Raw genomic sequence first — 12,588 nt, forward strand, 5'->3', positions numbered from 1 at the left:
TTAAATGAGCCAAACTTTATTGAGAATCTGCATTTAACAACCCATTGTTTTTTTAACCAGCATAAAATGATCTCAGTGAGTGAAACAATTACAAACAGCAGGAACAATGAGATTTATACACATTGTATTTCTCAAGTGTGTTTTGCTCACCTGTTTGCTGTCAACCTCAATGTCGGCGACATAGTTCTCAAACACCGTGGGGACATAGACTTCGGGAAACTGGTCTTTACTGAACACAATAAGCAAACAGGTTTTACCGCACGCTCCATCTCCTACAATCACCAGCTTCTTGCGAATTGCTGCCATACCTACAAAAGACACACAAACACGGTTAAATACGGCAGCATTACGCTGGCAGTCATCTTTGCAGCAGCAACTGTAATTCATTTTTCAATGTCACTTCCTGCAGAATAAAAACTATAACATGAACGATGCCATTCGTGGTAGTCCTCTACCACTATAAAGTCCTGTAAATACACACCAACCCATCCCTCAGGCCCAGTAATCAAAGCCACACAGGGTTCAGAGACTTCAGAGTCCTCAGTTGGCTCATCACAGCCAACGGTGACATCCGACAAGCCTTTACCAGAGTCATTACAACATGACTACTGCAGAACCAACCCATCCGATCGCATCAGAATGACGTGACACTTCATTTTCTGATCCAGAACAGCTGTTTAGATCTGGAAGGGTCTGTTAACTGGGCCAGATGTCTTTGAAGTGCAAGCTGCACCCCAGTGGCCAAGATAAAGCTGGCAGCTACAGAACAGAGCCCACATTATTGATGAACAGGCCCGTGGTGATGAGAGAAGCTCAGATGGACAGTAGATTAAACACTGACACACAGACAGAGCAGCAAAGCTGAAGATCAAAGTCTAAAAACCAGCAGAAGAGACAAAGCCTCAGCACTAAATATCAACTGTTGGTTCTGTCTTCCATTTGACCCACTATATTAAAATGTACATTGTTGTAGTATATTCTCACCCCAACTTCATCATGTCTACCCAAAAGGTGACACAATGTGTGCATTATTATGAGATGCTGTGCAGGCTGCGGGCCTGGGTAACAGGCAAGAATACTCTACACCTGAAGATGAATCTGATGTTTATCAGCACCTCCTAAACTATTATTCTCATATCCTCATGGAAGTCAACAAGTCAAACTTCATTGGGTTGCCTGTGGGCACATGATTTTTGGGACCTCCCGGTAACTGCATGGCAACAGTAAGGTTAGTTAATTATTCAAAGTGTTACAGATTAGTCTGGATGGCACCTGTTGGCTCAATGAAATTTAATTCATGAAACAAGAACTTTCAGTATAAAAAGTCTGTAAAATCACTTGACACGAATATTCATATTGCTTTATGAAAGATTTACCCTTAAATGTCTTCTGCTCATGCCGTCATGGAAATTGTAAATAAGGCCCAATGGGAATTTCAAACCACTACATGGGATTATAGACCCATATTAATAGGAACATTAATCACTATGACTTCTAACAGTCACTGGGAAAATTTCATGCATCAAAACAAACGACTGTTACTATATCATAGCTAACTGAAAAAAATTATGCTTGGGTCATTGTGTCTGACTGCCTGTACTGTTGTTTCCAATAAAAATAAAATTTTGTATGACATATTTGACATAAACGTCTCACCTGAACACAGCTAAACACAGTTTAAGACTGAACTAAAGCAAATCATGGTAAATGATCAGAATAAAAAGATAAAGTTCTTTGAGCTATCCAATAAAACAACGCCAAAGATTAAATTTATACATTTCAAATGTTCAATAATCAGATAAATCACAGGTGTTAATAAAACATTCACCAATTTACATTAATCACAGTTTATGAATCCTATGCTTCTTTTCGATTTTTAACTGTATTCATTTAAATAAATATTGAAAATCACTTAAGAACAATTAAAGTTATAGGTAGATAAAATCAATAATCCTCCAGTTACGTCTAAATCTGAGATTATGCGCGTGTCTGGGTCGAGCTTTAGCTCTCCGCTTTAAACCAACAAAGACAAACCACATATATAACTGTTACCGGTAATATCGAATATATTCACCACCAAACACTTGGGTGTAAACTTTACCGCTTTCCCCACACATTTCAAAGGTCTCTTCTATGTGTAAATACCTAGAAATATCTTTGAACGGTTTTAAAAATCTGGACGCCGAGGGTGAGCAGCTACTCCCGGCCGGCGGTTGCTTGCGGAAGCGGCGAATGGTCAGTCGCTGAGCCCTTACCTTTCCACTATATCAAAAAAGTAGTTTTAAAACAACAATTCAGCGGCGAATTGAGCTTATAAAGTTTATAATAGCTGTATAAACACAGAGACGTGAAGAAAAAGTAATCTTACTTGCAGTTTAGATGGCTGGCCGTTTTGATTTATACCAACGGTGGAGCTCAGTCGTCTCTTCTGTCCGATACAATAAACCGTTGACGAGCACGCGCGGCGCGCGGGCATTCAGAAGGGGGAAGGGATTGCGTGCACGAGCTCGAGCCACGCCTGCGCGAGCACGTTGAAGACAGTTTATTTGGCGGTGGACGAACGAGTCGTTGAGAGACGGACCGCCCTAACCACCTCGAGGCAGTTTTGTGTTATATATGAAGTTTTAACAAAACTAAACCTGTGTGTCGTTCATGGAACGAAAGGGGACTATTATCTAACCAACGTCCAACGTTTTCCAGCCTCAAACAACCCCAAACCGTATAAGCATAATGTTGGATACAGTTTCTTTGGAAAAGGAAACTCTAAAAATCAAAATAAATCACATGAAATGTAATTAGCATCAAATGTTATGTTTAAACTGAACATAGGACTTCCCTCAAGCTAGATGAGCTGGAATGAGGAAAAACGATGATGGTGCGTTTGTTGCGCCATCTATCGGCAAATGTGCTGCAATACAATACCTTCAGTCCAGACAAACCCACCCGTTAAAGGAATATTTAACCCAAAAATGAAAATGTAATTTACTCACCATCATGTTGTTCCAAACCTGTACGACTTTCTGTGGAACACAAAAAGAGATGCTAAACAGAAAGACAGCCTCAGTCACCATCCACTTTTGTGGCATATTTGTTGCCTCAACATCTCACTGCTGCAGTAAGTCAAATGGCTGAGTGATTCAGGGTGAATAAATGACAGAATTGTGGCTAGTTATATATATGCACACACACACACACACACACACCTTTATGTTTGGGGTCAGATTTTTTTTTTAGTGTCATTGAGTGTTTCTGTTCTTTTGAATTTTGTATTCATCAAAGAATCCTGTAAAAATGTACCAGTTTCCACAAAATATCAATCAGCACAACTGTTTTCAACACTAATAATAAATGTTTCTTGAGCCACCAAATCAGCATATTGATTGACTGAATGATTTCCGAACATGTGACACTGAAGCAATGACTGCTGAAAATTCAGCTTTCACATCACAGAAATGAATTACGTTATAAAACATTAAAATAGAAAAGTTATTTTACCCAATATTACTGTATTTTTCATCAATTAAATGCAGCCTTGCTGAGCATGAGACTTCTTTCTAAAACAAAAATCTTACACGCCAATGAATGATATATACACAGAGACATAAACACTAACAAATAATGTGAATAACAATGCACTCATCGACTTTTTTGAATCAATAAGGTCCTCTGGGACAGGTGTGCTCTTCATTCAATTTTTATTACAGATGGAGAGAGATAAAAAAAACTGGGTTGAAATAATCAGAGAATAAGACTGTGAGAGAAGCATCAAGACAGACACCTAGAAACCACGAGAAAACAGATAAACAATTAAAAACTGCAAAGAAAAAGAGGTTATAAAATATTAGTGAACATTTCAGGAACCCTAATCAAAAATCTCCAGAGAAGAATATGCATTAAATGAAACTCAAGTCACATTGTGTAGACAATCTGTGTTTTATAAAAACAGGTCCATTATGCAAGCTCATAATTTAGAGTGCAGCACTCTTATCAAAGCCAACACATCAAGACAGATCATTAAAGTACAGATGAGAAAAAGGGTACAACGGGACAGAATCAGATTCTGTATTGCTATTATCATTTAAAACTATTCTGAACGAAAAAATCTTTGAAATTACTGTATTTAATCCATTCATATAAAATGAATGTATGTAATCTCTCCTCGCTATGCCACCACCTATGAAATCAAAATGACTGAAAAGGAAACCAAAGAGCCGCATCATCAATGAGAGCAGAACCTTAAATTAGAGATCACGCTTTCTTTGAAAAGTTCAATTTTGCATAAACATTCTTCATCTTTAGCAATCCCGCCCTTGATGTTCCAGACATTCTTTTGATGCTGTTAACATCAGTAAAAACAAAAAAAAATCACATCTACTCAAATATAAGGAATCTTGCCTTTTTTCCTGATACAAGACCAAAAAAAAATAAAAAAGAGGCAACCCATAAACATTTGTAGAGTCTTCCATGCATTTAAAAAACTGAATCCCATCAACCATTAGAGCATTTATTCAGAAACGGTACTTCCCAAAAAACCTTACACAAGAGGCCAGTGAGAGAGAAGATATTGTTTTTACAAAGCAAAAGTACTGGAACACTGCAGATGTTGTGTGTCAGACTAGTCCAGGGGTTTTATAGAGCTGAAAAACTGAGCTTGTATGTCTTTGTCATTTCGTTTGGGTAATGTGTTCATTTGGTGGCAACTCCTCGTTTGTGTATGTAAAACATCCCAAGATAATGTGTGTGTGTGTGTGTGAGATGTCTCCAGTAGCATTTGTGACTGTAAGGGTAAAGTGAACTCTGCAGGACAAAAAGGAGAATTGTGTGTTATGAATGGGTCGGAGCATCTTCAAAACTTATGATGCTGGACTCCTGTTGTCCCGTAGGATTTTGTGTGGTGCTGGGTGCTGGTGGCAAAGTCTCTCGGCTTGAAAGGAGAGGAGTGTCCGTTCGCACCTCCTCATCTTCATCATCCTCCTCATCTTCCATGCTGGGCCAAGCTGACTGGTCTTCCACATGCTTCAGACGCTCATTCAGAGCTTTCAACGCCAGTTGCCTGTATGCACAATATGTCGGTACCATATTGGTCATTGGTCAATATTAAAGACTTGTTTTAAATGTACTAAACAATTTATTGAATAAAGTTGAAAATAAAATATAAATATTAGATTAATAACAAATTTAGAAACATTTTTGAAGTACTAAAACAACTAAAAATTAAATAAAAACAAATGAAAGCTAAATAGATAAACTAAAAAATAATAAAAATGACAACAGCATGTGGCAAAATTTCTAAAACAAAGTAAAATAATTGTAGTTTAAATTTTAGTAATTTTGTTACATACTTTTATCTTTATATTTTAAGTTTTCATTTCACTTTAAATTTTTTGGAAACTGAAAACATAAAAATAAAAGCTAATTCAAAATATTAATAAACACTATAATTGCATATCAATAATATTAACGTAACACTGAGCTAAACTTAGTAGAATTTAAAAAATAACCATATTTTTCATATTGTACATTAAAAAGTTGTGATTCCTAAATTCATTTGTAGCATTTAAAACAATTAATTTTAGTTTTTAATTAGAATAAATTAAGGTGGCCGAGAAGTACAAAACAAATCACAATTCTGAAAACAAAATAACAAATTACAAACGCAAATGCAAGTCTAAAAAACAAAATAACAATTCAGAAAACACAACAACAATTTAGAAAACATTATAACAAGTCAGAAAACACAACGACAAATCCGAAAACAAATGAACAAGTCAGAAAACACAACGACAAATCAGACAAACCGGAAGAGGTAGGTATAGTTTGAGACAGCGCCATTGGTTTGGGGTTACGCACCGCTGACTGGACGAGACATCTTTCAATCAACATATACAGGAAGAAGCAGCCGAAGAACAGCAGAGTCGTGGTAGAAAGTTCGGAGATGGTATTAAAGTAACTCAGTTTAAGTGTATTGTATGAACTGCCCTTACTATGAAATAAAAAAATATGGAGTGTCTATTTACATTTAGTTAAAAGTGGCTGTAAAACATCAGCTCTAGTGGCGCAGAAGGATAAGCGCTTGACGTTGCCATTTTGACAAACTTTTTTTTTCTCCCTTTTCAAATCTCGTATCACATCGTAAAGGCATTTATTTTCAATAAAAATTAAGGAAATAATCAAAAAGTTGAAAATAAAGTATCGGGTAGGGTTAGGGTAGGTGTAGGGAGGGCTTTATTGGTGGCATCCATTTAATAATTAAAATGAAAATGATAATTTACACTCAATACATTATTGCATACTGTTTTATAATGTACTACAATACTGAAGTGTAGATAATTGCCACTATTTGCAACAAGTAGTATACTTGATAGTAGAAATCCTGCTATTTTAACAGTGTAAACAGGTATTTGCACTTAGTGTAAATAGCATATTGCTAAAAATACTGCTATTTTCACTAAGTGTAAATAGAATCCATTGCTAATACGAGATTTGAAAAGGGAGGAAAAAAAAGTTCGGCAAAAGGCGGTATCAAACCCGGGTCGATCGCATCAAAAAGCCAACAACACACACTTATCTATCTGCGCCACTGGAGCTGATGATTTACAGCCACTTTTAACTAAATGTAAACAGACACCCTGTATTTTTTATTCCATAGTAAGGGCAACTCATACAACACATTTAAACTGAGCTACTTTAATAGCATCTCCAAACTTTTTACCACGACTCTGCTGTTCTTCGGCTGGTTCTTCCTGTATAACTTACGTTGATTGCCAGATGTCTCGTCCAGTCAGCGGTGAGTAATCCCAAACCAATGGCGCTGTCTCAAACTATACCTACCTCTTCCGGTTTGTCTGATTAGTCGTTGTGGTGTCTGACTTGTTAATTTATTTTCGGATTTGTCGTTGTGTTTTCTGACTTGTTATTTTGTTTTCTAATTTGTCATTGTGTTTTCTGACTTGTTATAATGTTTTCTGAATTGTTGTTGTGCTTTCTGAGTTATTTTGTTTTTTAGTCTTGCATTTGCGTTTGTAATTTGTTATTTTGTTTTCAGAATTGTGATTTGTTTAGCACTTCTCGGCCACCATAATAAATAGTACATAATATGAATATCAACCATACCATGAAAATAAATATCAGCTTATCAGAATTGCTCAGAATTAAATCAACGTACCTCCGTCTTTCTGCGTCTTGTGGGTCTGTGCCTGGTAGGCTGATGGTGATGGAGGACGGAGCCCCGACATCGTATCGCTTCACCATCTTACGGCAAACTTTCATCTTCACAAGGGCAGCATGCACAAGCCCAGCTGCAAAGCCAACTGCCGGCTGGAGCGCCTCTGGGAAGAACGAGGCGAAGGCAAAGTGGTCCGACATGTCTCCACGCCCCCTAGGGTGCCTCTGGTAGAAGCGCAGGTAAACCCACCCGGACAGAGCACTGTACCCGCATGCTGCTAGCGGAGCTGAAGTGTCCAGTAGCCCTGCTAGCCGCAGTACGGCTATTGCTAGCAAGGCTAGTGCCGGGGCGGCTTTCAAGCGTACTTGAGGAACTCGAAGCACTGTGGTATCTCCTGCAGTCTGCTTCAGAGCAACAAGAACACCCCCCAGAAAAGCGGGTGCGCCATACACCCGTACGGCAAACAGGTAGTCCAGGTCAAAGGTCGCAGAATAGGTGAGAAGATAAGACAGTGCAGATAGGAGACCGGCTGCTACATTTACCACGGCGAAGAAGATCAGCAGCTCCAGCGCTCCCCATAATGGCTCCAAAAGCCGTCCGGCAACCATCACAGTAGCAATGTTCACCACCATGCCGAGAATATGCTGCTCCACCACCGCATGGGTCAGAAGCGTCCAAATCCAGAAGTTTGGTGGGAAAAGGAAGCCAGGTGTGACGCCAAGCAGGTAAGGGGTGTTAGCAGCCCAGGAGATCAGGTACAGCAGGATCACTGTGGCACATATGGACTTAACCACTACGCTCGTGCTCGCGAGTGCACTCAGAAAGTGCTGCCGTGCCACTGGCAGGTAACGGTTCATTCTGATGGATTCGAGTCCTCAGTTGTAAACGCTCCAGAAATGGCAAGCCTAAGAAATCAGCAGCTTGTGTCAAATATGAGGGACACAACTAGGAGATGACACCCTGACATCAACATGCAAGCAGTGTGACCTCATCAACAGAGGTTGCAACATAAGCAACTTTGGGATGGTGTCTTAGATGAAGATTGTGGAGAGAAAATGACAGTATTACTTCACACTGGTCTTACAGGTGATTGTGACACTTGTGGTGAGATAAGCAGATCTTAACTGCTCTCAAAAAACTAAAAGCTGTTGGTTTAAATAATATTGTTACCTAGCAAATAATCTGATCTTCCAGTATGCATACAAATGACTTTTAAATATAAAGCTTTAGTCAAGGTAACTTTCTTGCTGAATAAGTAATTGACCTTACTGACAAAACATTATTTTGACTATCTACCTGCTCAGGTCTTTCTGTCTGCGAGTTGTTAATATATAATTCTTCACTTACGCGTTTCTATCAGAATCACCCGAGCTACTCTAACCTTACCTGTTTATCAGCACCGTCTGCTAACACTCCATAAACCTCACCTCCTCGATCTACATGAACACATTTTCATGTCAGTTAGACAGTTTCATGTCTTATATAAGTCTTTTGGTCTTAGTTCAGGCACTTGCCGTTTGTTATATGGGTAAAATACGCGAAGAAAGGCGAGCTATGAACAGCTTTCTCTCCGGTGGCATGTCCTCTCAGACCGGCCTGGAGTCGCAGTTCAGTCCGGGGATTTCCTCTCACAACAGGCCTCCAGGTAGCAGGTTTGAAGCCAGTAAGCGTGAATCCGAGACAAACGTCCCAGCTTGTCTTTTTAATATCCTAACGTCGCCATTTCTTCTGAATTAAGCTTGTGTTTTGTGGTTTGAGAATGTGGCGTTTCCAGCAAACACCCACAAAGCACAAACATCAGATTTGCAAACGTCACCGTCCAGCTTTGCGACTGGGCGTGTCGTTTACGGCATTGACTGCTGGGAAATGAATCCCCCCCCCCTAAAAATATTATTTTTTCTTTTTCTGCTAGTCACAATCTACCACGCAGATTTCGCAACAGGTTCAAGTTGCGAAATCGAAGCTGCTTGGTTTGAAAGTGACTTCTGTGTGAGCGGTGCTTCAACGCTACACAACTGTGAACTTTTGCTAATGAGATCGCATTTTTTTACCATACATTTACTAGTAATTATTATTCATCACCAGTGTTGGGGGTAATATATTACAAGTAATGCGAGTTACGTAATCAGATTACTTTTTTCAAGTAACTAGTAAAGTAACGCATTACTTTATAATTTACAAGAGAATATCTGAGTTACTTTTTCAAATAAGTAACGCCAGTTACTTTTGTTTCCAATTTATTGATTGATAGCTCTCCTGTCCCCATGTTGAGAGAAATCAGAAGATGTTACTGTAGTTCAAAATAAATATGAATATGCATCAATTCATCTCACTCATAAAAAAGATTCCGTATTCCTCAAAATTAATAAAAGTAATGCAACTCAGAATATGACGCAAACCTGCAATAATTAAATGTTAAACAACACAAATATCCTTTATGTATTTAATCCCATTCTATTAACCAATGTCTTTGCTTCTGACCTTCGATGATCCAGTTCAATCATACTAATAAGCACAAATTACTCTAGACAAACATTTGTGTGTTTTTTTATTGCTGAAGTGAGTTGAAATGTCTTCTTCTGCTTTCTACTGTGCGGACGTAAATTTACTTTCCCTTCAGCCTGAGGCTTACTCATTTCACTTTTGGTGTGAAAAGGCTTTTATATATTTGCCAAAAATATAACTTTTTTATTTTAAAAACAAACAAGCAAGCCCTGTCCAGATTTAAAAAGTAACGCAAAAGTAACGTAACGCATTACTTTCCATAAAAAGTAACTAAGTAACGTAATTAGTTACTTTTTTATGGAGTAACGCAATATTGTAATGCATTACTTTTAAAAGTAACTTTCCCCAACACTGTTCATCACACAATATTACTATGTTTTCTTTAACTGATTAAAATAGCAATGTAATTTTTTAACAATGCTATAGCACAAAAGAAAAAAGAAAAGGCTACTAATATCGAATTACCAAATTCTAGTAATTCAATGAATATTACTAATTATTATTGGAGTAAATATTAGTCTCTAATAAGTATTTACAACTGAAATTGAAAACGATACTAATCAATATTGGATAACATAGCTAAAATTTACAATGTAAAAATAGATATTAGTTAGTTTTAAGCAATAATTACCTGTCAAATGACATGACAAATTAAAAGCATTGTCCTATCTAGTCCACTAGGTGGCAGACAAAAGTCATCTCACACTGACTACAGGTGCATCTCAATAAATTAGAATGTAGTGGAAAAGTTTATTTCAGTAATTCAACTCAAATTGTGAAACTCGTTTATTAAATAAATTCAAAGCACACAGACTGAAGTAGTTTATGTCTTTGGTTCTTTTAATTGGGATGATTTTGGCTCACATTTAAAAAAAACCCACCAATTCACTATCTCAACAAATTAGAATACTTCATAAGACCAATAAAAAAAAACATTTTTAGTGAATTGTTGGCCTTCTGGAAAGTATGTTAATTTACTTTGTATTAAACTATGCATAAATACATGATGCTGTTTTGTTTAAAGTTGTTTAAGCAACTTAATTAATTATAATGTTTATAAACATTATTTTAAACATTATGCACTTTTTTTCACAGATAGTCATGTTACCTTATGCTTTGAAGAAACGTGCATTAGTAATATTTTGCTCGATGCGCCCTCTTGTGGCCTCAGGAGAGAATCCAAAAGCTTTTCTTCATAATATTTTGATAATACTTAAGTACAAAATTCGAATTTAGTTTTTCAGCCATTTTGACAGCCCTAGTGACTGTCTTTATGAATGGGCCACTGAATCATTGACTCACTCGATTCATTCAAAAGCGTGGATTCATTCAGTAACAAAACACCACTGTGTTGCTCGGAGACACAACAGTCTGCTGTGGCTTTGATTGGAACTATTTTTGTCAGCGAAATTGAGCAAAAACAGTCAATATTTTGTCTTAAATCTGAAGTCACTTAATTTTAACTTCTTGTTTATTGAATTACTATTGTATAAAATCAGTGTCACATTGCTATCGTGTTGATATTGATATTCGTGGAAACATCCTGGTCGTGTAATGTGCTTACCTAAATCATATTTTATAAATATCTTTTTTTGCATCTATATAACTTTCTGTGAGTGTTCTTGCGCTCATTTGTTTTGATTTCTGCACAGTCTCTCACTCGCTTAGGCTGCGCGAGCCTCATCTGGCACGACATAAATACATTATCAGTCGCCGTTTACACTGAATGCAATTAAAATCAGAATCATTCTCGCGCAAAACGACATGTTTACATGCGGATATGAGCGTAAGTGTGACGTCAAAACGGACCGGCTCAGATTCGGCAGACTGACCGGCCGGTCACCGGTCCGGGCCGATCATGGGGAAAATCGGCTAATTCCGGTCCCAGGGCGGTCGATCGGTGCATCTCCTGAAGTGATCACAAATATCTTTCATTCCGTCAGTCAGAAAAGGTTATGCAGTTATACAGAGGGTGTGACCTCTGTTGTGTAGAACACCATGTACAAAAAGGTCTTGGCTGCTCCTTCACCTGTTCTCACCTGTACATCTGGGGTCTTGTGTACCCGCTGGGATGCTGACAGGTGTTGTTGCACATGTTGTGTACTCACAGGTAGAGCAGACAGTGATATTTAAGCCAGCAAGGATAACATGTTCTCACCTTCTCACACAAAAAACAATTCCTGACGTCTACAAAGATTTAGCTCTTCCACAAATTCAGTATGGTTTTAATTTCAACGGTTTATTGGTTTACTGAAAGCCATCACCAGCTACAAGACCCCATCCCCCAGCACTGAGGCCAATCAACACCTGGCTGAAGACCTCAACGAGTTTTACTGCAGGTTTGAAAAGCAAAAGCCTGGTCTGACACCCCACACCCACTCTGACCGTCTCACAACACAGCCATCAACACCCTCCCCTCCCTCCCCCCTACTGTTTCTCAACCTGCACTGAAGATGATGTATGCAAAGTCTTCAGGAGACAGAAGATAAGGAAAGCCAAAGGCCCAGATGGTGTCTCTCCAGCCTGCCTCAAAGCCTGTGCTGTCCAGCTCTCATCCATCTTCACATTGATCTTCAACAGATCCCTGGAACTTTGTGAAAACCCCTCCTGCTTTAAACGCTCCACCATCATCCCTTTACCCAAGAAACCAAAAATCACAGGACTTAATGACTACAGACCTGTTGCTTTAACATCTGTGGTCATTAAGGCATTTGAGAGACTGGTGTTAGCCTACTTGAAGGACATTACTGGACCCTTGCTGGATCCCCTGCAGTTTGCTTACCGGGCAAACAGGTCTGTGGATGATGAAGTCAAAATGGGACTGCACTACATCCTCCAACATCTGGACAAACCAGGGACTTATGCAAGAATCTTGTTTGGGGACTTCAGCTACGCTTTCAACACCATCATCCCGGACA

The 12,588-nt window shown here is 38.4% G+C and overlaps 2 protein-coding genes across 6 annotated transcripts in view; both read right to left on the reverse strand.

The window, feature by feature from the left end:
• Window positions 1–3,020, reverse strand: part of LOC107591788 (rho-related GTP-binding protein RhoA-B) — a 4,786-nt gene extending 1,766 nt beyond the window's left edge. The window contains exons 1-2 of one of the 2 annotated variants that reach the window (XM_016281044.1): window positions 2,991–3,020; window positions 151–308 (exon numbers count right to left, since the gene is read on the reverse strand). In XM_016281044.1, the coding sequence (XP_016136530.1) occupies window positions 151–306 (156 nt within the window). In that variant the 5' untranslated portion in view covers window positions 307–308; window positions 2,991–3,020. Of the gene's footprint in view, window positions 1–150; window positions 309–2,368; window positions 2,468–2,990 lie in introns of those variants that run through there. The other variant, XM_016281043.1, reaches the window with a different exon arrangement.
• LOC107591784 (transmembrane protein 115-like) overlaps window positions 1–9,031 on the reverse strand; it is a 17,974-nt gene extending 8,943 nt beyond the window's left edge. Inside the window, exons 1-3 of one of the 4 annotated variants that reach the window (XR_001609905.1) lie at window positions 8,552–9,031; window positions 7,166–8,070; window positions 4,647–5,053 (exon numbers count right to left, since the gene is read on the reverse strand). Coding sequence is in view for 3 of the 4 variants with exons in the window: in XM_016281037.1 (XP_016136523.1) it covers window positions 4,825–5,053; window positions 7,166–8,022 (1,086 nt within the window). In the remaining variant the exon portion in view is untranslated. Of the gene's footprint in view, window positions 1–3,706; window positions 5,054–7,165; window positions 8,531–8,551 lie in introns of those variants that run through there. The other 3 variants (XM_016281037.1, XM_016281035.1, XM_016281036.1) reach the window with 3 other exon arrangements.
• Window positions 9,032–12,588: the final 3,557 nt, after the last annotated feature.

Source organism: Sinocyclocheilus grahami, unplaced genomic scaffold (assembly GCF_001515645.1).
Source record: "Sinocyclocheilus grahami isolate Dianchi unplaced genomic scaffold, SAMN03320097.WGS_v1.1 scaffold146.1, whole genome shotgun sequence".
Classification (NCBI taxonomy): Eukaryota; Metazoa; Chordata; class Actinopteri; order Cypriniformes; family Cyprinidae; genus Sinocyclocheilus; species Sinocyclocheilus grahami.